This window comes from Vanacampus margaritifer, chromosome 10 (genome assembly GCF_051991255.1).
Source record: "Vanacampus margaritifer isolate UIUO_Vmar chromosome 10, RoL_Vmar_1.0, whole genome shotgun sequence".
NCBI classification, from domain to species: Eukaryota; Metazoa; Chordata; class Actinopteri; order Syngnathiformes; family Syngnathidae; genus Vanacampus; species Vanacampus margaritifer.
This window is the reverse complement of record NC_135441.1, coordinates 10,651,181-10,678,665: the sequence shown is the minus strand read 5'-3', so window position 1 is coordinate 10,678,665 and position 27,485 is coordinate 10,651,181. Positions and strand designations below refer to the sequence as shown.

At 38.9% G+C, this 27,485-nt stretch overlaps 1 protein-coding gene across 7 annotated transcripts in view; it reads right to left on the bottom strand.

The window, feature by feature from the left end:
- The window catches only part of LOC144058949 (traf2 and NCK-interacting protein kinase), a 50,368-nt gene extending 25,114 nt beyond the window's left edge, over window positions 1-25,254 (bottom strand). For 4 of the 7 annotated variants that reach the window (XM_077577637.1, XM_077577640.1, XM_077577638.1 and 1 more), the window contains exons 1-10: window positions 25,106-25,254; window positions 24,398-24,463; window positions 10,365-10,421; window positions 7,701-7,826; window positions 7,448-7,558; window positions 5,100-5,190; window positions 4,838-4,968; window positions 3,570-3,624; window positions 3,383-3,461; window positions 680-852 (exon numbers count right to left, since the gene is read on the bottom strand). In XM_077577637.1, coding sequence (XP_077433763.1) covers window positions 680-852; window positions 3,383-3,461; window positions 3,570-3,624; window positions 4,838-4,968; window positions 5,100-5,190; window positions 7,448-7,558; window positions 7,701-7,826; window positions 10,365-10,421; window positions 24,398-24,463; window positions 25,106-25,162 — 946 coding nt within the window. In that variant the 5' untranslated portion in view covers window positions 25,163-25,254. Of the gene's footprint in view, window positions 1-679; window positions 853-3,382; window positions 3,462-3,569; window positions 3,625-4,837; window positions 4,969-5,099; window positions 5,191-7,447; window positions 7,559-7,700; window positions 7,827-10,364; window positions 10,422-24,397; window positions 24,464-25,105 lie in introns of those variants that run through there. The other 3 variants (XM_077577639.1, XR_013295525.1, XR_013295524.1) reach the window with 3 other exon arrangements.
- Between the last annotated feature and the right edge of the window lie 2,231 nt (window positions 25,255-27,485).

The window sequence follows — 27,485 nt, the reverse complement described above, 5'->3', positions numbered from 1 at the left end:
ATTGGTTGATTGCTGTTTTGAAAGGATTTTACATATTTTGGAGCATTTTGTTACACTCAGAAAATCAATAATATTTGTAAATAAAAATGCAAATCATTGCAACAACGGACTTGCTACAACAGCTACATCAAAGTGGTTATTTTACTCTGGAGCTCACCGGCCTTGGTGATTAACATTCTAGAAACTTGGTGTTGGGTTGTTATGTTATTTTGTCCTTTTGTTAGGTATCAGTACTTGGCTGTGTAATTTCACATTGGATTTGTGGGCAGGTACGCGATAGACCCATCAATTTATATATAAGACCTTAAAAACACACAAAAAATATTTGATGATTTAAGCTATAAAATAGCTCTTCAGCAGTCCGCTGTGACCATTTGAATCTCTTCTTTGCAGACACTTTACATTGAAATTATTGAAGAGCTGCTGCAGAGTCATATTCATCTGCATCTGCATGAATGACATTAGGCACATTGACTTTACAAAGTCTTTGTGGACTGCCTACTTTCTGACCAACCACATTTCAATGGCTTTACGTTATATTCCAAGTTTTTGACCAATTTAGTTTTGTGAATGCAAACTGTTTAATTTCTTAAACAGTTCCAATGTGAATGTATACATTTTGTAAATGCACTGTATGTCCCTTTTACACAGAGTCTGTTCATAAACAACACCCAATTACCTTTCTCCTTTTTCTTTCTGGTTCTGTCGAGATGATCTTTGAGCATGATGCGAACTTGTCTCTCATTTGTCAAATCTCGGATGAAGGAATGCCTCAGCAGTACATCCGTTGTGGGTCGGTATAGATGGTTCTTAACTAGGCAACTATCAATGAACGACAGAAAGCGCTTGGACCTGTGAAGAGATGAAAAGAAGCAACTTAAGACATGTTGGAAAAAATAATGTGTAAGAATGTGACTAAAAACATCATATCAAATCATATTTGGTTTGATGATAGGCTTGCTACTCTAGCTCGGAATGTATTCTATGATAGTAATAAAGCAACTTGTTTCTTTGTTGGGAATTTAAGATGACCTCAAATTAAAAATAGTTGAAATTGATTCATATTAATTTACTGTACAACAATTATTTCCAGTACAGTATAATATTGTTATAAATTAGTGAAGAATGCGCTGAAAAGCATAACATGACAATAAAAACACAAGTAAAAGTCGAAATACAAACACCTCACAACAATAAATGCTATAAATATTTCATACTTAAATTGCAGCAACTGTATCTTGTCAGAAAAATTCGAACCCACCTGTGATTAGTAGGAACAGGAAATTCCTTTAAAAATGCTCAATTGATGTTCTGTCTTTTGCTCAGGCAATGTTTCCAATGTGTGAATTAAAGCAGGCAACATTTTATAGGATGCCTTACTAATTTTTTTCCGAGGAAAATCCTAGAAAACACATATTGTATGCCTGAAGCAGCAGAGAAGCCCGAGCAGGGAGAGAACTGCATCCTTCTGACTGTTAAAGCTGTTGAAGGCTGTCTTACAGTATGAACTTGGGTTTCTTATGACATTAATAGTGAATGAAAGACAGCATGGTTCAACCACCAGTTCAATCTGACGGGTTTATTCATTATGCAAAGCACTGAAGAAGATGATGTAAGAGTGTGACGAAGCAGACTGCAAACTTACATTGATAACACTGATCAACACACATTTTGGTGCCAAGGAAGTTCCAATTGTTTTATAGGGTATATTGATGAAACAATAAATTTGATCATGCAAAAACAGGTGATGTCAAAGCACAAACACTACTTTTGTAACGATCAAAGTATATTTTGTAAACTGTCAAAACACCATTAATCAAAAGGAAAAAAATATCCCTTTCAAAAACTAGAGTCAATTCAAAAGAACAGATGTCATTTTGACATTCAGCAGCCCCAAATTACCCAGAAACCATTAAAATATATTTGGCACTCAAAATTATATTTATTCTATTAGTCCTTTTTGATTACCGTATTAACTTGTATTGAATTGATGTTTTCTGAAATGTGTCATATTTGCCTAAATGTAAATTGAAATTACTAATTGGGAATTTTGTGCAACCAGGATACAATGTTTCTAATTAGACAATCCAATCTGACATTCTTTTAAGCGTAATCGGTATGTTGACAGTTCCTTTATTATACATCACCTTTATCTATATATCTCTGTATCTCATCAGCAACCCTTTTAATAACAAGCTGCATAGAAAAAAACAGAGGTGGTCAGCCTGTCGGGAGGACGGACTGTCCGTTGCTGACGGAACCCCGTTTTTCTGACGAATGGCAAGTGTAAACGTCACTCACCGGGACAAGTACTGACGTACTTCTCACAAGCGGACACCTATTTTGCTGACAAATGAAGGAAGTATCCGCTGCATGTTTGTATGTGTGTTGCTCAAGAGGACTACATTGAATATATGTGTGTGAGAGTGACTACTCCTGTGTTCGATAAAGGATCTCTGTTGAGACTCGTTGCCTGCTATGATTGGCTAAGGAGTTTCTTTTTTTTTACAATTAACTTTATTCAGAAAACAACATGTACAAAAATTTAATATGGACATTGTATACAATGACCGCCGGGCCTCGCGGGGGCCACCGGCAGGAGAGCAAGCTCAGGAGCCCAGAGCAGCCCGCACCCCGAGACCAACGCAGCAGAACGGGGCACGGCAGACCCCCAAGGTACCACACCGGCCCACAGTCCCCCCCGCCACAACCCAGCCTCTGTCGCCCAGCCACCCGTACCACCAGCCACCTTAACCCACTACCGACCTCTGGTGATCAAATGCCCCGACGCCGATTCAACATGTCGAATTTGCTGAAAACGCCCCCCCGGCGTTCTTCCAACTCGATTCGACTTTACGACAGTAATTTATAGATTGATCAGACGGCGCATGCCGTCGGCCCAACGCTGTCTGACTCCCAACTTATTGGTGTTTTTTCTCGACAAACTGACGCCAGTGACGAACTGACGGACGGTCCGTCAATATTGACGGAACACCCACCTTTCTCGGTCGGTCCTAAAATAGCGGTGACAAAGTGACAACGGAAGCATGGATAAAATAAAATGGCGGACTGATATTACAGGTTGGTTTGGCTTGAAAAAAATGGTGGACTGACGGTGACGGAAGGGGGCGCTGGGCGCCAACGAAAGAAAAAAATGTAAAATACTCTGGTATGCAAAACTTTCAATAAACTGCATTTACTCCTTTTTTCTCAAGTACATTAGCATTTGTGTCTTTGTGTGTCTGTGTGTGTAAGCGTGTATTTGCTATTTGAATATATTTGTGTGTGCGTGTGTGTGTGTGTGTGTGTGTGTGTATATATATATATATATATATATATATATATAGATATGCATACAGTATGTGTGCATGTGGAAGCTCACCATTTTTTGGACTTAAGTCTGGGTGGAGGGTTGCGTGGAATCAGAAACAGAGCTCTCATGGGATGCATGTCACACAGAGCTACACACCCATAGGTTCAGGGAGGCCCAGAGAAAAAACATCAGTCAAGATCAATCCTGAGTGGCAACATACAGTTTATTAAAAGATATAACGCATTAAATGACTTACGAGGGGCTCCTTCAGCCATCTCTAAAGCAGTGATGCCTAAAGACCAAAGGTCACTCTGACAAGAAAGAACAGGAAAAAGTTAGTACGGTGCAAATACAAACTTCAGGATGACTTCACCACATTACATTATGGCCTGCAAATAGCATGTACTTGTTTGCACTGATCAAAGGCATAAAAAGGGTTGGGGACCTCTGCTGTAGGGAGCTGAATTTCATTGCACCCCTAGTTACAGTAATTTCTGGACTATAAGCCGCTACTTTTTCCACATGCATTCGACCCTGCGGCTAATACAAAGGTGCGGCTTATCCATCAGATCACAAAAAGGCCCACTATAAAGGAAGCACAAGAACGTCAGGCAGAGCAAAACAAACCAAGTAAGCCCAAATACAGTAGGAGAGACAGAATGAGAGCGAGACAATTTGCGCCCTCATTATGGAAAAGAAAGTAGCTGGAACCCGGTGTGGTAACATTAAAACACCTGTGGCTTACAGTCGGGTGCGGCTTATATGTGTAACAAAGTCGGGTATTCCCCAAATTTAGCTAGCACGGCTTATAGTCAGGTGCACCTTATAGTCCAGAAATTACTGTTATAATGTTTAGACTGAGTTACCATTGAAGGGGACGTCAAAAATGTTCTTTAAAGTAATATATTCAATGCGCCTCCACTAATCTAAACACAATGTTCTGATTAATATTGTGTTTGTGGAAAATGAATAAAACAGCAAAATCCACCCGTTTGTATTCATCTCAGGGGGCGGCCATTTGGCCACTTGTAAAATGACATCATACTGTAGTTGCTCAGGGCACAGGTAGCGACCAATCACACAACTCAGCTTGCAAATGTCATATGGCCACACTCGGCTCACCTGTTTTGTGATTGTGGTCATGGCTTGTGATGTTCACAGCTGAGCTGTGATTGGTTGTTACCTGAGCCCTTTGGCACATTTTCAGTCGACAGCAAAAGTCAAAATGGCACCCTGAGATGGATAAAAAGGGGTGCATTTTGCACCTTTATTTTCCACGAACACAATGTTAATCAGAACGTGTTTGATTAGTAGAGGCACATAGAACATATTATAGTAAAGAACATTATTTTACTTGACTTCCACCATTCTGCAATAATATACTGTACATACAGTATATACACATACAGGTTATCTCAACTGACTGAATTCTGTTTCTTTAGCTATACATATGTTGCTTTGTGTGAGATGTTTAGAAACCTGTTTTATATATATATATATATATATATATATATATATATATACCCTGTAATCATATGTGGCTTCTGGATTCTCATCACAGGCAATGACTTCTGGAGCCATCCAATAGGGAGTACCGATGAAGGTGTTTCTTCGACCAATCGTCTTGTCCAACTGTGCGGAAACTCCAAAATCCACTAAAACACACAAAGCAACACATCATGAAGTACTATATGATCTTTTCACAAATGAAAGGCAGTGTATTGTTGTGCCTACAACAATCTACATGTGATCAAGATGCCACTGTGCATGTGTCCAAGTGCCATACCAAGTTTTACTTCGGCATTCTCTGTAAGCAAAACATTCTGTCCCTTAATGTCCCTGTGAATCACATGATGGGAATGGAGATGGGAAAGACCCTGGAGGACAAACATGCACAAAAAAACACACATGCACACAGTCAGATGACAAATGAGGTCATAAACATTCACTGAATAGGGTAACAGTATTTCAAGCTTGTTGAGATGCTTTTCCCCTTCAGGAAAAAATACCAGAGACTAAGTGGTGGAACCTAGTAGAACAGGATACTAATGAGTGGCACAATTTTCAAGTGTGTGTGTGTGCGTGTGTACTCTCGCATCTTCAAAGGGTGTTAAATAAACAGAGGAAGCAAGCCCCAATTCTGACAATGACTTCACCGTGCGATGCCGAGTCTCTGGTGTTGTTGTGTGTGTTATGGTGCTGAAACAATAAGAAGAGCATGGCTGACGACAGCAGAAAAAAAAAATACTGGCAGCATTCCAGACCTCTGTGTCCGTCATGCATGTAACAGCTTAGAATCTTCTTAGTTTTATTGGGAAAGTAGTTCTCAGGGCCTTTGTGATCCTTTATGATGATAATCATAACATAGAAGAAACTACAAATAAATCCCTTATTTTATATTTAGCATTTTTACACTGCTTTATTTAAAACCTTAAGAAGATATTAGTTCTGTGCCCCACCCTGAATGAGCCACCATCTTATCGTGGTTTGTGTGTTCTAATGGGCATATGAAAAGGAAAGAGTGTGTTGATTTTATTATCATATTCATGAAATCTATACTGGCCCAGTCGGTTCAGCATCTGTAAGTACGTGGTGGCTTGACAGAGTGCCCTACTTGGCCAGGGCCATCGGGCCACCATTAATGTCAGATGCCACCACTGTTAGAGTCACAGTGGGAAAACATGAAGTCAAAAACATTTCCTCTGGACATCAGGAACATATCAGTATCAATTCAGTATCTCTTTGATACTTCTGCATTCCACAATCAGCCCAACGTCTTTGCTTCCACATACAATCAGTATTTTTGCCATCAGTACTTAAATACTGTATCTAATGGTGGTGTGAAATTCATAGGTGTGTGTGGGGGGGGATCAGCCTCTGCGTTGTTGAAAAGGATGCACGGCTTGAAAATATTTGCAGAAGATTGTACAAGAAAAGAATATCATCTGATAATTCCAAACTGCCTAATATGATTTGTGATCACTGAGATAGATTAAGAAAATTGTGTTAGATGCATGAACCAGAATGTTGTTGTTGACTATGACAAAAATAATCATACAGAACGTTTGTGTAATTTGAGCAAAAATTTTTAAGGGCTGAACGATTAATTGCATTTGCAATATAATCGTGATTGGATAAACCACAATTACATAATGGGGGGGTGTTGTGCTGATGTGTTTCGATGTTTGCGCACAGGGCGCTACCGTGTGGTGACCATGCAAAATACATCCTCTGCTCAAATTGTTTGAAAGTGGAAGCGCCCTGCTAAGTTGTCATATATGTTGAGGATAAATAGGTCTGTATGTGGCCATATGTTGTGTCGTCCGATTTCATGAATGACAATGAAGACAAATAAAATGATTATAGCTCGCCATACTTGTCATTTAATTGTTGAGGTGCCGGTAATTGGAGAATGTTAGGTCATATAAACAGGTATAATTTTGCTTTACCTTAACTTTTGCATGTGTGATTTTACTAACTGGAGATCACATGTATATTGTAAACTATTTATTTATTGATAAGTGCAGTTCACTTGTTTACATTTCATGTTTCATGCAATATGAAATAGTGAATATGTTAAAATGATAAAGCCACAGATTTGTTTGCATTATTGTTATAATCTGAACATTTACTGATTCACCGTATAATGCATACCGGTAATATGTTCATATTGCACTTGCGTGGCATGGTGAATGCTTACAAGATTACATGTCAAAGTATTTAGTAAGTTTAATTGTAGTAGAGAAAAACTTTTATATTAAGTTATCGTTTGCCTTTATTAAATAATATAATGTAATCTATAATAGATCTGTTATTGTTTAAAGTAATGTATTGCTTGTTGGGTATGTAAAAAAATTCATTGAAAAGGACCTTCAAAAAAATAATTGCATATGATAACGCAATCACAATATTTGGGAAGAAGAAAAAAAAATGCAATTAGATTATTTTCTATAATTGTTCATCCCTAGTAAAAATGTTCAGATGTAGTTCATCCATCCAATCCATCCATCCATCCATCCACAACTGTTAAGGGTTATTGAGATTGGTCTCACTGTACCGTCAGAATGCACACTATATAAAAAAAAAATTGGTAAGTCAAGTGTTTGTAGCACGTGTGCGTTTGTGTTACTTTACCCTCAGAACTTCTCGGCAGATGTAAGAAATCCAGTCCTCTTTTAGACAGTTACCCTTTGTTTTCTTAACCAAGTCCGTCACCGAGCCAGCTCCACAGTACTCCATCACCAACTGGAGAGACAGAATGATGCCATCAGAAGTTGAGGGGAGGGGGCGCTTCTATACTATATACATATATTATATATACTCAACCCTAAAATTTAGGTATTTATTCATAGAAATATTTACAGCAATGCACAGTAAAAGAACAAACCCAGAGCTGGTGGTCCTGTCCAGCAGGACCTTTCTTAATAAAAGCTCCATAATAAGTTGCAATGTTTCTATGATGGGAATAACTCTTCAACATGTTGATCTCCAGCTTTATTTCCTCTTCTTCCTCCTAAAGAAAAAAAGAGATAAATTAAGATCTTTGCATTGGCTTTACAAATATTAAGATGTTAAATGTTAGCACTCTGATTTAATACTGGTTTATGGTCTACTTTTATTTTTTAAGTCAAAAGATTTAAGGAAACATTTTGATCAACTTCTAATTTGCTTTGAAACAAAAACATGTTGACGGGTTATTTTTGTTCCACAGCAAGTACAAACAGTTGTGAGAAACACTACCAAATTCCTTTGGAGTTAATACTTCTACATTTAGAGCTGCTTTTAGAAGCCAACTTATAAGCACATCACAACCATATTAAGTTTTGGAGTCTGTCTGTAGACATTTTTGTCCATTCAGCCTGCTTCACAATTTCTGTTCTCGTTCAACCGAAAAATGCTTCAAGTCAAGGAAGTCAAACTCTTCAACACCAAACTCATCCAAGCATGCCATTACAGACCTTGGTTTGTGTACTGGGTCACGGTGGAACAGAAAACTGTACCCCCCCCCCCAAAAAAAAAATGCGCTGAACCATAAAAAAGTAGATCATAACTATAACTTGAAAAACAGCACACACACCAAAAAATAAAATCACGACCATGCAAACAATATACATTAAAACCATGCTCTTTAAAATGTACTATAATGCTTGTAAATGTTATCTACAGCAAGCTCAGCTTGCCAATAAGTTAAATCGCTGGAATTCAGTATGACCTGTCTCACAGTTCTCGGACAATAACCCAACAGCTTACAGTCAAGGTTAGTCAGTTGTTGAGAAGGGTTATACATTGCACAACAGTACCTGTTTTTATTCACTAAAACCCAAAGATGACTTTAAAAAAGGTCCTAAATTTTAGCTTGACTGAGTAAGAAAGATTAAGGGATAGGGAGAAGAGGTAAAGAAGCTAGATGTGGAAGTTAACCACAAAGCAGGAAACAACTGGGCGCTTGTATCAGTTGTGACCTCCTTTCAATCGCCACAGGAACAGCGGGCAAGAATGACACCGTGAACTTTCACCCCTATCTCAAACACAGCGCATCCTGCTTGTGTCTGCAGTCTGTGTGCATGTGCGTGTTGAGACAAACGCTTGCTAATAAGTACGTCCATGCTTTTATGGACCCACACACGGGTGTCCATCACAATAAACATTAACTTCAGCAAAAATGTTGTGGTTTGACCTAACGTTTAGCTATGGCCCGTGCTGGTTTATTGTAGACTTTGCTTTAATTAAGACAATGTTCTGATTGAGACTTACAGGGATTTAATCACTTTCCTAACTCAGCAACAAATTCAATCCATGACTCCACATTGTCACTGATTTCACAAAAATACGACATTTGTCATTAACAAAAATACATTTGTCACATACAACAGATCACAAATGTCTACTAATGTAGCCCGATCATGCTGGCCAATGGTATCTTATGTGTGAGACTTTGTCTAGACTAAATTGTTAGTCAGACATAGGCCAACTCACTTACCATTACCAACCCTAAATGTACTTTGATGACCTAGGTAAAAGCTCCCCCCTCCCTCCTCAATATCTCAATTAATCTAATAATTTCAATAGTAAATAAAACGTTAAATGGGATTTTTGGTCAATAAATCGAGCTGCTACATGTTATTATTTACATATTTGACCTTTGTCAACTACTGTACACTCAAATTAGTCTTTCCTCACCTGATTGGCCCAATGTGCAGCTGTAAGACCAAAAAAATAGAGCAAATAATATCAGAGCATCTCCAGTTGGAAATTGGAACAGACACAGCATGGTGTTATTTCTAGATTGTCTGACCGCAACTCAGAGACTAAGGCCAGGTATACACGTAAGGATTGTTCAAATCTTAAAATATTTTTTTTATGGGGTGCTTGTCTCAGCACAGAAACACACACACATAAAGATTATTTTCCGCCACCTGTCAAGAACCCAGTCCTCCGAGGGAGAGCTCTCATGTGTGATCACATGCAAATTCACAAATATGAAGACGACCAGGCTCTTCCGGGTATGTGCTGATGTTTGCCGAATGTTTCCGAAGAGGGCTGGAGGCGGGAGCATTTTATGGTGGCGTGTCTGTCACAATATTTTTTCCAAACTGGGATGCACGTAAAACAATTTACACTACAGGGGGTCCGAATTAATTACATTAATTTGACAGCCCTACCTTGAAATGAATTACATTAGTACTGTCGTAAAGCAATGCCCCTTGACATTTTTTACCTCTTTTCTGTAAGCCTCCCACACTTTTGTGTTCCACCTCACCAGTTGAGAATCACTGATGTATAATGTTCGGCGAACTAAACATGCATGTTTTTTTGACTGAGGGAGGAAACTGGAGTATCCACAGAAAAGCTATGCAAGCACAGAAAAAAACACACAGGAGCCTAAATTCAAACCTTCAACCACAGAACTGTGAGCCTGATGTGTAAACCACTCGTCGCCCCCTTCATTAAATACTTGCAAATGGAAAAATCTATTTCCCGAGATAAATATTCTTTCTGTTGTCTTTTTTTAAATTTATTATTACCACAAATAAAGAATGTGCAACTTTACCTCTGTGACTTCCATGACTTTGATAGCTGCCATTTGACCTGTTTTGACATGACGACCCTGTTAGGAAACATGAAGATAGACATTAGCATGGACAACATCAATTATGGGCAATAGTCAGTTTAGCTGCCAACACCTCCCACAATACAATAATAATTGTAATATTTGATGGTGACTGTGCATAAATAGGCATAAGTGGAAATGGTATGCAGACAAGAACTCCATTAAGGAAGTTTGACTACTGAAAGGTGAATGAAGGCCTAGTTGGATTTAGTATGAAAATGAGTGTATCCACAATACAGTCCCTTCAGAAGTGGTGACCGTGGTGCTGGTTATCCAGTAACCCAAGGGTCTTCTGTTTGAATCCTGCTCTCTCCAAGTCATGTGTCATTATGTCCTTGGGCAAGACACTTCACGTTGTGCCACTCACACAGGTGTATGGATGATAGGAATGTTTGGTGGCACACTGGCAGCCACGCTTTTGTCAGTCTGCCCCAGGGCATCTGTGACTACATACGTAGTTTACCTCCACCAGAGTGTGGATTTGTGATCGCTTGAATAAATGTATCCATTGCGAAGCATTTAAGTGTCCAGAGAAGCACTATATAAATCTGATGCATTATTATTATTATTATCATTATTATTACGCACATTAGGAATATCCCGAGAGATCGGTAATCAGAGCTGATCACCATTTTCATGTATCTGCATTGGTATCTGCTGAAAAAGATTATTATTATTATTATTTCAATAAAATATGTATTTGCAGATGCAAATAAAGTAAAGTAATTTCTGGACTACAAGCCGCTACTTGCATTCGACCCTGCGGCTAATACAAAGGTGCGGTTATCCATCAGATCACAAGGGGGTGCACTATAAAGGAAGCGCAAGATTGTCAGGCAGAGCAAAACCAACCAAGTGAGCCCAAATACAGTAGGAGAGACAGAACGAGAGTGAGACAATTGTTTCCCTCATTATGGAAAGGAAAGTAGCGGGAACCGGGTGCGGTAACATAAAAACACCTGCGGCTTACAGTCGGGTGCAGCTTATATGTGGAACAAACTCGAGTATTCCCCAAATATAGCTAGCGCGACTTATAGTCAGGTGTACCTTGTAGTCCAGAAATTGCTGTGATGACTGCTTAATGATTACATTATTAACATTATTATGCTGCGCCCTGTGCCGAAGTAGGACACTTCTGGGCTATGTAATGGAGAGGAGACAAGAGGCACACGAATACTGGCATTCCAAAAACACTTATTGTCTATTTAAATGTTCATCTGTTACAGGGTCTACTTAAATACTCTCTAGTCAAACTTGGGGCAAAGTAAAGACCACAATCTACCCCAGAGCAAAAAGTGCTTGTCATCCGTTTCGTTTGCATACCAACAACTGTGAACACAGGGCAGCAACCTGTATCACGGTTCTACGTCACTTGTAGACGACAGCCGCAAGCCCGCAACACATATGAAAACAATTAATACAGCACACTCACAGTACAGCAAGCAAGAGGGACACTGCCAGACAGGGATATAGCTGACCATGCTATTGTCTAATTTAGTGAGAATTGTGAATAAATCTGATAGAGTTGACACAAACTGAGGACATAACTTTGATAGGTAGGTTTTTAAGGAAAATATTGTCTAAAGTTCACTTAGTGCGTTGGTTTATAAAGTCATAACCATGCGTTTATTTAAAATATACTTTACCAAACTTGTGAAGTTTGTATAACGTTTTTTGGGTGTTTCAAATAATATTGACACCTTACAGAGGACATGTGGAATAACAATAGACCTCCTGACAACCGACCCCCCCTTTAAAGAGACGCTGTGACAGATAGCTGTTATTCCGCTCATTGAACACCATGTATTTATAAAATTCTATGAGGTATTGTCAAGCCAACTAACCCTTATTATTCTATCCTTGACATTATTTCTAAAATTGCACAGAATTTTGGCATATGAGCCACAACTGTGATAAATAAGGAAATGGCCTTCCTGTCACAATAGCATCTATTAACAGTGCTGCCACCACAAGTTATAAATGTGAAATGCTCTACTTATTAGCAGCATGCATAACTGACACACACACGCACACACACACGCATTCACACACGCACAGCCAGAATTAATGAGCACAATCACTTTCTGACACTGTCCAATGCATCTCACACAGACTTACGCTCCACATTTGTGGAAAATGCTAAAGGAATCACACAGACACGTTCAAACATGGCGAAACACAAATGCTGTCCTTGACACAAACACACAGTGTCAGAGTGCTCTATGAATATTGCGCCAGTGAAAAGGTTACAATAATATATGCATACGATTTTAATTAGATACAGAAGAGACATTTACAACAAAGACAGCAAATGGACGAAATGACAAACACTTCTCTTGAACCAGTTCCTTTCTCTGTGTGAAACTGTATATCAGCCTCAATCTTTTCTTTATCTGTCCTTGTGACTCATAAATAACAATCCATTGGTTATACAAGTTTGGAAGGAAACATACAAAACTGTTCTATTCTCATGTAACTCCATTCTCATATTGTACACTTAGAATTGGGAGATACCTTTTGTATGAATGTCTCCTATCAACAATAAGTCATATTGTTGGTTTGGTTGCAAGCAAACCTGGTGGGTGACTGCATTCCATCCGGTCTACAACACACAATAGTCAAATGTTTCTGTAGCTCAACTCATTACCACATCACTTGGTTTGTGTATCATTTAAGTTCACCTGAAAAGGAGTACAAAAAAAAAAGGTAGAGCATCAATACATATTCTGTACCACAGGTCGCACCCTCCAACTTGTGACGTGCTGGCTTTGTTTTTACAGGTTTGGCCATTTGCCTATTACTGATAAAACTGTTATCTAGAAGCAGAGTTGTGAACACATTCAGCTCTGGAGGGAGTCTCAGAGACGCCAGAAATATTTAATAATACCACAAAAAGTCACTAAGTTTTTTGCTAATCCCTTTTTATGAAAAATATTGGTTAGAAGGATTGGAATACAGGGTTCACTAAACATAGCAATAAAGTTGCAAAGTTTGTAAACATTGAGTGGCCCTTCCATCGCTATACTGGAGTTCTTCTCCTGGTCATCATAGTAAAGAAATCCATACCCCCCAAAACTGAGTGAATTCTATGTGACAAGTAAATATTAAGTTGTTGTAATTATAAATAATTTGAGTATTTTGATGGAATAATGTCAGTCAGACCTTTTATTAAGACACCTGGTAAAGTCAAGTGTTTTGTAAAAAAATAAAAAATTTAAAAATTTAAAAAAAAGAAGTCTTAAATAAAATGTCAGAAAAGGTATTGGGGGAAGTTGGTTATTGCCTACGAATGTTGGAGGTCAGTATCCAACACGTTAAACAAGTATTATTGTGACACTCAGGTGATTAGCTGATTTCCTCTTCTCTCGTTTTCATCGCTCTCTCTACCTCTTCCTTCCTCCCCTGCTCTTGGACTTTTTGCCTCTCACCTCTGTCTTCCTTCCTTTATCCTGCTTTGCTTGCTCCCATGGCTCCACTTATGTCTTTCTTTCTTTTGTGCCCCTTACAGACAGAAAGAGAAGATGCTCCCTAAAGTCCTCTTTGACAGTTTGGCCACAAATGAGAGGAAGTTGAGCTTTTGAAACCAAAAACATTTAAGGAAGCATAAGTGATTCATGTTTCGGGATTGCATTATAGTACAGCCTGACTTTGTGGGTCTATGATATTTCACAATGATGTCAATTACATCAGCTGTGGGAGCAGTATGATGAGGAAGAGCTGTCTCGTGACCTTTGACAGAAAGAAAAGCTAAACATGTTCTTATTTCACATGCATTGATTTTTGAGTGTTAAAGATTATTGATCAGTATGATTGTTAGATGGTCAAATTATGTTTGTATATCATTTTCGATTTCAGCGCAAACCAGCAAAGAGGTGAAACAGTGTCTGCAATGCTTCGGTGGAGTCATGAACTTTCACATTCAGACACAGACACACGCGCGAGCACGCGCGCGCGCGCGCACACACACACACACACACACACTCACTCACACACACACACACACACACACACACACACACACACACACACACGCACACACACACACACACACACGTCTTTCTCTTTCTCTCACAGCACAGAAGTGACTTGCACGGAAGGGAAGTTCCTTTTACAAACAAGGAAACGCCCTGTGTGTGTGTGTATGTGCGTTTGCAAGCATGTGTTGAAAGAAAAATGATGACTAGACCATGAGTGAAAAGAACAGGCATAATCAATCTTAAGGTGATAAGGTGACACTCGTACTATGATTGTATTGTATTATTTTTATTTATTTTTACTTTTTAAAGTAGCATACTCATACAGAGAATCTGTCAAGTAGTTAAAGTGAAAACTGAAATAAACCTCCAGTAACAGTATTTCTGTGAAATAACATTTTTATAAGAAGACTTTTATAAGAAGTTCTCTATTCTCTTTGTCCGCTAGTTCTACCATGTGATTATTACTGTTGAACACACTGCGGTCGGGCAAATAAATAAGTCACAGGAGAACAAGGTCAGTGACTGATTTGTAAAATTAAGAAGCAAGAAGTATGCTTGGGTCCCTTGAAAGGCACATTATAAATGGGCCATCAAGCTTTACTTGTATTAAAAAATGATAGTCTATTTTGAAACTTTAAATAAACTTGGGGTGTTTGGTCTACATCTGTTACAGTTCTGGAGATATTGGCATGCCAAATGCACTTTGTTTGAATCACAGAATTTCATATACCCGTTCCTGTAGCTGAAAACTTCAGTTCCTGGGCATGGCATCTCCACCACTCAACTTGGCAAAAAGGTTATGGTCATTAAGTGACCATCATCCACACTCGAGCAACCTCTGTTTCATTTTCATGATCACAACCTGCCCGAGATCAGATGCATGTGCTATTTGCATAAACATCCTCAGGCTCACCGCTGGGCCCAGCAGATTGGTGTTTACTTGCCTGATCCAATTTGTTGTTATTAAATAAGAGCATCACGACCACCATCTTCACCCAGGCTTGCTGGATGCAGGATCAATGGCATATCCTTCATTTCATAAAACATCGGTATGTTCATTCATAGCCAGCATAGCATAGTCATCATGGTCATGAGTACTATGAGTTCAATGTGATGTTAGGTATTCGTTTGCTCGGTCTTTGACAAAGATGGCATTTAGATCAATCAATCAAAATGTATTTATAGAGGTATTATGCAATATTAAAATGTATCAGTGTTTTAAACAATAAAAGCAAGGAAAGCAAATAAACTTAATGCCACCTACAGTAAACAATATGCACATACTTAACTGAACAAACTGAAATTCCCCCCACCCCAGTGTGTCTTTTCACGAATATGGAATTTGAAACAGCCATTTTTGGTTTTGATTGAAATCTAGAATCCGATACCAACTCAATACATGCCTCCTTGACAAAAATCAATGGTACCATTTTATTAATTTTTTTACTCTCCTGATCCAGTAAAACCAACTGTTTGTTGTATATCATTTGTAATCTACTGTACTAGTTTTCTCTGCTTTGCTCTTAATGTTAATTGCTGTTTGTTTATGCTCATAGGTGATGTATTTTTTTGTGTAAAGCACATCGAGTTGCCTTGTGTTTGAAATGTGCTATACAAATAAACTTGCCTTGCCTTGTTGTTCAAACTGTGTTTTTTTCTGCTATCAGACCCGAGAATAAACCCGCTAGTAACAGTGTGACTATTTTGATTACCACAGTGCGTGTTTTGCCTTCCTTGTTTGCATGTGAAACGAATGTCTCTGTCACATGGTGGATTTTTATAGTGTTTCTAAACCTGCCTTGTTTAATAAAGTTGAACTCAACTCGGGTTATATTGCCATCTTCACAACATTTTGTGCACAAAAATTGTTCTTGAGGCTGGCACAGATTAACTACACTTAACCTGTTGCACTTATAGTCTGCTAGGTTTACATACAGAATACATAATTACATCATCCAAATAGTTTTTCATTAGAGATACAGTAATGCAGTATTTAGAATGTCATTTGTTTGTATGGCAAATATGGCAAGGTGGTGCTCTTGTTGGATTTACTTTAGCTTACTTAGCTTTAATGTTGTTATTGTATAGTATGAATGTGAAAAACACAAGTAAGGCACATGGGTAATAGGTGACGATATACAGTAGATATTTGATGACAGAGTAATGGTTTGCAGATGCAAAACACCAAGATCAACAATGTGGTTAAAATGATATGTATATAGAGAGCTCGACACTGCGACCAATTTACCCGCAAATGCAGCCAACTTTAAGGCGTGTGCTGGTAAAACTTTCATCTGGTCGCATGGCACAAGTACATGTTTTAATGAGTGGTGCAGCGGCTTATCTTTGAGCTTATCTTTCGGGCTGTGCACAGTCCGCGGAACATGTTGCAAAGGCCGACTTCAAAATAAAAGCCTTCCAACTAATACATTGATGTCAATGCAATTGCCTTGGTAGACAATCATATTTAAATCAATATTTAAGGACACTAATAAACTGCTAGTTAATTAGTCTGTCATTCTATAATACGAGTATCTGGGGTTAGCAACTAGCCGTTAGCGAGAGTGTAAACATTGACAGTGTTCGGCGAGCCGATCACTTTCAATCAGTCTGTAAAAGCTGTATAAAATCAAATTAAAGAATAAACATGCCTTTCTTATATATAATTCTTATAACATTTACCGCCAAAAATTGGAGCGTCTTGCCCTTTACATTAGTCCCATTTAAACAGGCATTAAACAAAACACTGAGCAAGAATAATTCTCAGTCATAGTATAGCAGGTCAATTTTAGTGAGTTTCCATATACAGTGAGGAAAATAAGTATTTCACCCCCTGGTGATTTTGTGAGTTTGACCCTTTACAAAGAAAGGAACGGTCTATAATTTTCATGGTAGGTTCATCTTAACAGTGAGAGACAGAATATTAAAAAAAATCCCAGGAAATCACATTATATTAATTTTAAACATTTATTTGTCTTTTATTGAGGAAAATAAGTATTTCACCCCCTACCAACCAGCAAGAATTCTGGCTCCCACAGACCCAGGGACAAGATTATAGACCTGCACAAGGCTGGAATGGGCTACAAGACCATTAGCAAGCAGCTGGGTGAAAAGGAGTCAACTGTTGGTGCGATAGTTAGAAAATGGAAGACACACCAATTGACCATCAATCTCCCTCGGTCTGGTGCTCCACGCAAGATCTCACCTCGTGGAGTGAACCGGATCATGAGAAAGGTGAGGAAACAACCCAGAACTACACGGCAGGAGCTTGTTGATGATATCAAGGCAGCTGGGACCACAGTCACCAAGATGACCATTGGTAACACACTACGCCGTAATGGATTGAAATCCTGTAGTGCCCGCAAGGTCCCCCTGCTCAAGAAGGCACATGTACAGGCCCGTCTGAAGTTTGCCAATGAGCACCTGGATGATTCAGAGGAGGCTTGGGAGAAAGTGCTGTGGTCAGATGAGACTAAAATCGAGCTCTTTGGCATCAACTCGACTCGCCGTGTTTGGAGGGCGAAAAAAGCTGACTTTGACCCCAAGAACACCATCCCCACCGTCCAGCATGGTGGTGGAAACATTATGTTTTGGGGTTGTTTCTCTGCTAAGGGTACAGGACGACTTCACCGGATCGAGGGGAGGATGAATGGGGCCATGTACCGGGAAATCTTGGGTGAGAACCTCCTTCCCTCAGCCAGGATATTGAAAATGGGTCGTGGATGGGTGTTTCAGCATGACAATGACCCAAAACATACAGCAAAGGCAACAAAGGAGTGGCTCAAGAAGAAGCACATTAAGGTTATGGAGTGGCCTAGTCAGTCTCCAGACCTTAATCCTATAGAGAACTTGTGGAGGGAGCTGAAGCTTCGAGTTGCCAAGCAACAGCCTCGAAATCTTCAGGATTTGGAGAGGATCTGCAAAGAGGAGTGGGCCACAATCCCTCCTGGGATCTGCGCAAACTTGGTGACCAACTACAAGAAACGTCTGACCGCTGTGCTTGCCAACAAGGGTTTCTCCACCAAGTACTGAGTCATGTTTTGCTAGGGGGTGAAATACTTATTTTCCTCAATAAAAGACAAATAAATGTTTAAAATTAATATAATGTGATTTCCTGGGATTTTTTTTAATATTCTGTCTCTCACTGTTAAGATGAACCTACCATGAAAATTATAGACCGTTCCTTTCTTTGTAAAGGGTCAAACTCACAAAATCACCAGGGGGTGAAATACTTATTTTCCTCACTGTAACTCCTGCAATGTGCTCACATACCCTTGGTTGGGAAACACAGCATTGGACGACCTAATCCAGAGCAGTGTTCCAAAGGGCCAGACTTGACTGATCATGATGCTAGGCAGGCTGTGAAGCCTTGGCTTTCCCAAAGGGAAGAGGGTTTGGACGCCTCGCTAATAGAGCTGGCCCCTCTGTGTTGAACAAAATAACTTGCCCATTAAGGGTGTTCCATATCATATCTTCTACGATATTACCGTTTTTATGCAAAATTGACGTGATGACGTAATGCGTAACATCATACGTCTTTGTGTTCTATCGGCAAAGTGGGAGTGAGCTACCTTCGTCGTGTGGAGGCTGTTTGGGTACAAGAGGTCAGATATGATGCAAAAAAATACAATTGTTTGCAAATTGTGCCGGACAAGTGTTGCCGTTAAAGTTAAGAGGATGCGCAGGCTAAAGACACGTGAAGAGGACATGGAATTGCAGCTCGTGTTGTTTGGCGTGAACAAAAGTTCATTACTGGAGCACTCCTTATGAAAAAAAAAAAAAAAAAAGATTGTGGTTGGATAATGCTGAAGCGGTCGCGTATTGTTTCGCCAAGATAAACAATCCGCGGTGGTTATTTTACCGTGACCGGTAACTCTCCTCAAAGTTGACGTGACTTTGTGATGCTAAACGGCCGCTAAGCTACGGTGCTCTAGACGAGACGGCGTGCACGTTGCTGTGGACATTGGCGTAAACATGCACATTTGTGTTATTCAAACTCGCTAGTAATGTCTACAAGCAATCACAGCATTTTCTCACTTCTCTTATTGACCAATCAGAGACATTCACGGCAAAATAACGCTCACAGGAGGGTAGCCGGTTACGGCAAAATAACCACTGCCTAAACAATCGCAGGGGAAAGCATTTTTCAATGCGATGTACAGAGCATGACGCCACAGACTGGCTGCTACCGTATCTTTTTTTTTTTTGCCTCTACAATACGAGGATCAACTGCACAGGAGAAAATAATGGACTTTCTTGACTCATGCAATTTGCCACTGACTTCTGAAGGTTTGTGTTTCAAGTAAATGTGCTTTATCTGCTTTAAGCAGTTATGTTACAATTAGACCTTGCAGGGTAAACACTACCTGGCCTGTTTTTATTTCCATTTAATTCCATTACGGTTGCTATATTTGCACTTTCAGTTGTGGTAAAAAGGTGGCTTAAATATTGTGCTGCAATAAAAGCTCTATTATTTCAAAGTACAAATCACAAATCAATTGTAGTAATTATTACCAATATCGTCGAAAATATTGTCACCGCAAATTTCTTTGAAATATCGTGATATAATTTTTAGGTTATACAGTATCACCCACCCCTATTTTTTTCCACTGTCTTCTATTAAAGTCATATAAAATAATGTACCTGTTTTATTTCAGACAGTTCTTGTTACAGTAAAATATTTAGCAGATACTGTATATGCGGAGTTGCTGTCAATCTTTGTCATCTGAAACTACGCTATAATTTTTAGGTTATATCACCCACCCCTAGTTTTTTCCACTGTCTTCTATTAAAGTCATATAAAATAATTTACCTGTTTTATTTCAGACAGTTCTTGTTACAGTAAAATATTTAGCAGATGCTGTATATGCGGAGTTGCTGTCAATCTTTGTCATCTGAAACTACGCTATGCAAATTGCAACTACAGTATACATCAGCAAATATGGTCATGTTTTATTTACCTCCCCCAAAAAAGGTGCGACCAACTGAAAAAGTTGGTAGCACCAGTGCTACCATTGCAAAAGTTAGTGAAGAGCCCTGACATCACCAATCACTGTATTTTGATGTCTATTGAAAAAAAGTATAATACTGTAATAATAAGTACTGCCATGGCAATGTCAAAACAATAGAGATAAGCGCTTAAAAAAATTGCTCCGTGAATCAAAATTAGACAACTACAATAAAAGCATGGGCTATTAAACATTGTCATCGTCTTAAAATAATGGCTCACGGCTATATTTTTAATTGATTGATTGAGTGAGTTAGCGCAAAATAGAACTGAGATGACAACATGATTTGAAATGCAACTACAAGCCAGTGGCATCTGGTACAAATAAAGAGTGAATACAACAGATTATAACAAGTCATCACATTTAGGATTCAAGAAAATTCCAGTGAAGACTCGTGGCTTCAACATAAGCATTGTCTGCTGAATTGCATCATGCCACAGCAGTTTATCACTTTAGATGGAACAATGCTTACGAATGGAGATTATATATAAGCAAAAAGTTCCATTCACATGTTGGGAAGTAGAAACCAAGTAAGTATTCCACATATCATAGGGCAAGGGGATCAAGATTATGAATCCACATCCTGTTTTTACTGTGTTAAGAAATCCATGAATTTGTGTCATGAGATAAAGTATGTACTTTTCGACCCTTGTGTAAGAGAAAATTGTGAGGCAATCATGACTCATATCCATCCTCTTTCTTAAAGTCATTCAAACTCACAACACATTCACACATGTTAGGGTTTCTGAACAGAATCCTTCTTTAACTCTTTATGTCAATGTCAATTCACATGCCAACTATAAAGCAACACACTCAAGTCATTACTCGTCTCCAGTTTGTCACTGTGATATCAAATGAGCCGATGTTTCCAATGAGCCTATTCCTAAAACAATTGATGCAAAATGAAGTGTGTGTGTTCTCAGTAAGAGCTAAAACATCTGAATAATCAGTACTTTTATACATGGGGGAAGATACGATGACGTGACATCAACAAAGGCTATCATGATTGGTTAGCTTGGTAGTGTGCAAATCACTAATTACTTGCAGACTCAATTGCAAACTCTAAGTTAATCAACCATGTATGTCGTCTCTGTCTCATAATCTGAAGAACATTTTCTACTTCCCTGTAAAAGGGAAACAAATGGAAACTGCCCACAACAAAATACATCCAACTGGAACACTTGGCATCTCTGCATATTTTGTGCCTCTATTTTGTAAAGTTCTAAACGTAAACCGATTAGTGTGTTATAACCATGTAGCTTATGGAATTGAAAAAGTGATGTGATTTAAACTCCCAACCAACGGCATTGTGCTAAATATGGCTGTGACCACAAACCACGACACTCATGCATGCATGCACAGATACTGCAAAAAAGGAAGTGAACCAAACCCAGGCCTTTACAAATGTGCTGTGCTTGCCAGTGATGTGAGTGTCTGTAGGCCGTTGCATATTTTCTATAAGAATCTTAAATGTGTCCTTTACCCTGCAAAATGAAGTAGCTAAAATAGGTTTTGCTTGAAGTGACATAAGTGGATATTGTGTTAACCGTTGTGTGTCCGTGCAGAGACGGCTGATGTGTTGTGACCTGGTTTCTAAATCGAAGAGCAAATTTTTAAGAACTAGCACCAGTTAAGTATTGAAGCCAAGTGTTCATTGCCGTTTTTTTCCAAGTGGTTACAGTCATTCAAATCAGGGCTGAAACAATTAATCCAGTAACTTGAATACTTGATTACAGAAAAAAAAAGTCAATCTCATACTACTTTGTAGTGATCATTTTTCTACACGGACTAACTGTAGTAGAGACCCACATATGATGGTTCCGGCATGCCTTTGCAGGCTAAATCTGCTATGCATTCATCCACTCCGAACTTCTTTTGCAACTGTTAGGGTCTGGGTTTCAGGCATTCAAATATGCAGTATGTAGCCACCGACACAAATTAGATGAACTGTCATACAAATTCCTGGTTATAATCATAATCAGGATAAAAGCTCCAAAACCCCATTGCTGAACAGTTTGAAGTCAAGCTTTTAAAAATAACCCTATTAAGAAGTTTCTCCATCACAGCTGTTGGTTGAAAAAGACCACCTTCTGCTCCTGTCTGTGACCTGCCCACTTATGTTCAACCCCCCAACACCTCTTCCAAGTAAATGCCATTAGAGAGCTTGATTGGGGATATGCTCAACCCTCCTTTTTTCCCAGTTACAGTTAGATGTTCTAAATCTGTCTCAGATTATGCAGACTCCTGCCAGACACAAGATCAAGGTAATAGACTCTGGCACAGTAATTGGCATCACACTCACTAATAGACCTGATAGGTATTCATCTGGAGTGTTTTGTCAAAGACTTATTGACCACTGTATCATAGCTTGTGTTCACAAATATGCCTTCACCAGACAACTGACTCTGATCGTCTCTAAAGGTCACCTAAGGCACTTTAATGAATAGGCTTTTCTTTTATGATCTAGCATTAGTACAATTATCTCTGAGGTTGAGGATGCCTTACTCGCAAACTATTTACAACAAACATGCTCAACTTCAAACAGTAAGATTATTATTAGTATTTTTTTAATGCTGTCGGCCCTTCCTGGTAGTCCTGATTTGTCTGTGATAAGACATCCATCAGAAACACCAACTGTGGTGAAAAGCTAAGACCTCACAACAAACATGTGACTAACAGTTATGCAGGTCAAATATACTAAAGGTATACGGTGGGTAAAAACAGTTAGTTTTTTTTTTTTATCTAGCACTTAAACAAGAAACGTAACCCCCACACTTCGCCTCTCTAGTCAAATCTGATGATATTGTTGTCACAAACAAATCTAAACTAAATCTCGCTTTTTCAAACACTTAGTCAAAGCCGAGTACGCATTTGATAATTGCGTATCTCCTACTACAGGTTTTCTAGTCATTTTAGGATTTGTAATTCATTCATACTCTTGGAGACTCATCTGCAATCTGTTCAACCTTTTGCTGCAAACTACAGTATTCCCCAAAGATTGGGAATTTGCTGCAGTCATTCCGCTAATTGACAGAAGGTAATATGGATTTAAACAGTTTCAGACCCATCTTCATTCTGCCCTGCCTTAAAAAAAAAACAATAATAATTATCAACCCCATCTGGAGACTCTTAATGCCTATAATCATTTGCAGCCCGCATTAGCTCTTGATACGACTGCACCACTGTCATGTTAAAAGTGGTAAATGATATTGTATGTGTCATGGACAGCAGAGTATTGTGCTGCTGTTTTTGTGGATCTGGCAAAGGCATCTGATTTTGTTAATCAATCAATTCTACTTGAAAGATTATGTAATACTAAATTGAATGAATGACCACCCATTCAGGCAAAGCCCTATTGTTTAATAACGCAAAATAAATTTTTATCTGTTTATTTTCATGTTAATAATAGGATAATCAGTAAAATAATTTATTCAAAAATATTTGATAGTTGCAGTCCTACCTTCATTAAACAACTTGATCAGATCTGCAGCAAATATTAACATCGGGTAATGAAAGCAAAACATATCCTGGCTGCTCACTAAAGTACACTATGACTAAATAAAAATAATATAGGTCCACAACAACAACAATAAAATAATGGAATGTACATCTCATCGTCACTCATCATGGGGGAATATCCAATTTCTTGCTTTTAATTTATGTTACCATTGATCTTTTTTTTTTTTTTGTTGGAATGTTGACATCTTCACTTTACATACAGTTTTTAAAGGTGTTATGATGGTACCAGTTTGACCCTGGATCAGATTAATTCCATTTCCATTATTTCCTGTGAGAACATTTGTTTTCCAGGGGGTGTGCAATTTCATTTGACGATTGGTCAGTGTTATGATCAGTCACCATGAGAAGCTTGTTTTAAATTATATTTAAATATAAAATGTTCATATGTGTCTGTTTGGTTGCAGAATAGAATTAATGTGACCTCTTGACTCACTCAGCATTGACAAAAACAAAGTACCATGGAACTCACCTTGTACACTTGACCGTATGTTCCATTGCCTACTACCTCCACCAGCTCAAAGATACCAGCGGGATCCTACAGAAAATTGGGTCAAGAACAAGAACATAAAGAGGAGGTGAAACAAAATGTGTACTGTACTCCATAGTTACGGCTCATATTGCTCTACAGTATTCAGTTGTTCCCGAGGGTGACTGAGGAAATGGAATTGCAAATCTGGATGACATTATCACTTACATGCTGGCCCCTAAGTAAGGTTTGTTCGTTTCCAATCTGACCTGGCAGTGGTTATTAAAGCAACTTTAACAACGCACAAATACAACCATGACAACAGTTTATAACAACTTAGTTCAGTGACATGTTATATGTTCCTGGCAACACAAAAAATGCTTCTCCTTGAGGCGTAATTGTATGTAAAGCATGTCGACTATGCAAAGTTTCCCAGGAAAAATGTTGGGCGTACAAACCGTATCGAGACAATATAAATGACACTGCTGACAACAGCCTCTAAAAGACAGTCTTACAAAACATTTTTACCAAGTTAACAATATACAGACTTCTCAAACATTAGATAAAACGTGACTACATACATACTGTGGTACTAAAACAATAAAATGACAAAAACAGCTATAACAAATTAACTTTATGGTTAACATCTGCGGCACCCAACTGTTTGCATAAACGCTTCAGTAAAGGTGGGGAAGTTGCGTCTTGTCTTACTCTCAGTGCAGCAAGGTCTATGCTCTCCAAACTTCGAGTGGTGTTTTCTCTCGACATTGCTGCCAATAATGTTGTCAAGGCGTTGATTTCTGTGGTCAAGTCATGGACGCTCTCGTTCTATCTTCGTTAAACTAACGGACTTGTCTCTTGAGTCCATTCTGTAGTTGTGCTAACAGCATCAAGTTAGCGTTTCAATCACACTACTTCCGGATAAAAGTTTCACAATAATACAAATGTAGGAAGTGAGGTAAATTTGACAAGGTGATTTTAACATTTTTAAATACTCGTGTCACGTTTTCTCTTAGCTTTGTAACACTATTATACACCCGTATTTTCAATAATGTTTATTTTTCAAATGTCTCACTCTTTAGTCCTTCACTGACCATGCTTCTGTGTCTGTATATTGAAATTCCGCCTGTCTCACCTCACGTTACTCAACGTCTTCTAACTTGATCTATTACGCCACCAAACCAACAGTTTTCTGCTTCCTTCTTGTCAAACAACGCCAAGAAAAACGGAAAAAAAACCTCACACAGTCAACAGATCCCAACTTAAAGGAATACTTTTAGGACTCACCCCCTTACTATGCATAAAATATGACGGGGTATTAGGGACACGTATAAATATATCTTCTTCTTTTTTTCTTTTTTTAAAAAAGATAACGTGTTAAAAAAAAAGAATAAAATATGGAGTTTAAAATAAGCTTACAAGTTAGTGGATTAATTAACATTTTATTCTATATAATGGGCAGATGCAATACAATATCGACATGCTGGTTGAGGCAAAAATGACTTAGTCGAGTCAGAGTCAGCATGGTAAAATAATAAGATCTTTATGTGGTGCATAATTTGTATGTGCCTGTGTTTTGTATGTGTGTCTGTTAGGAAGAATACATGATCATAGCCAAAAGATGGCAAGTGACTCTCTTGCACATTCTGTGTGTGTCATGTGCGCGTGCGTGTGTGTGTCACGGTGAAGAATGCTTCCTCTGTGGTCTCGCACAGTGAACTTGTTCACACCAGGGTCAGCTGCCTACACGCACACACACACATGCACGCGCATACACACATCTTTAGCGGCAAATCAATCTAACTACATTATTTTTTTTCCAAAACCAAGCATTCCAGTGAGCTACTGTTGTCGGTTGCTATTTCCAAGTTGTCATTACTATGACTTTTTTTTTCTTTACAGGGGGACACACTTAGACCAAAACAAAACAACAAAAGATGAACTGAACCTCAACATTTACAAGCAGAGTCCCAGGCAGGGGCGGACTGCCCCACGGGGGTACCGCGGATTTCCCCGGTGGGCCGCCGCTCCGCCAGAAGAAAAAAAAAAACTAAATAGGAACAACACATAGATCGGTACTAGTGGCGTGAGCAGAGGCGGACTGGCCATTGGGGATTTGGGAAAAATTCTTAACGGTGTTTATTTTTATTTGTAGTTTTTTGCGCCCTTCTTGTTTTACAATACACATAGACATCTTTTAAGAAAATATATGTACAGCCAGCCCAGAACCCACTATTTTATAAATAGGCCACAACAAGCCCCCAACGGCCCCGCAGCCGCGCTCACCGGCCGCCACTTGCGAGGAGAACACAGTGGCGCCTGGCGGAGTGACTCGCCCAAGTCAACTTCAAACACAAACGCAGAGCAATGCGTGAACAACTGACCGCTTCGTCGGATTGTCGCTTTGTGACCAATAATAAGCAGCACCGCAGCAGCCAATTTACTACAAACACTAGCGCACGAGGGGCAACGCACTCAGCCCACAGGAGCGCACGAGCCGCACTAGCCCCCCGCCCCCGAAGTTGTAGGAGCTTGCCAAGAGAGAAACATGTCAAAAAGAAAGAAGGCAGGTGAGAAGGAAATGGGTGGTGCCGAAAACATAAGATGGAAGAAAATTAAAATGCTAAATGAAAGTGCAACCAAATGTGCAAAAATGCCTGCGCTTTTTAGTGGAGGAAGGGGGCCCAAAGATGGAGAAGCAGATTCCAGCAGAACGTCGACAGGTGGGCCTGGTGGAAATCACATTTAATAGGGCTCAATATTAGACCAAGTAGTCCATAGGCATACATTTAATGCAAATGATTTGGTAATGGAGCATCATTGATTGATTGTTGTTGCAATGCTCACCATAAAAAATCATCAAGAAGATCTACATCTGTGATTTGATCACATCACAGTTAGCAGTTAGGGAATGTTTTATTAATTATTTATTTATTTAATTATTTATTTAATTATTTCATATGTGGACAAATTAGCTGGATTACTTTCACATAAGCATGTGTGTGTGTGGAAAGAGATATTTATGTGTGTGTGTTTTTTCTTACACCGATCGCAATGTGTATTAAGAACGCAATAGTTAACAATATTATGA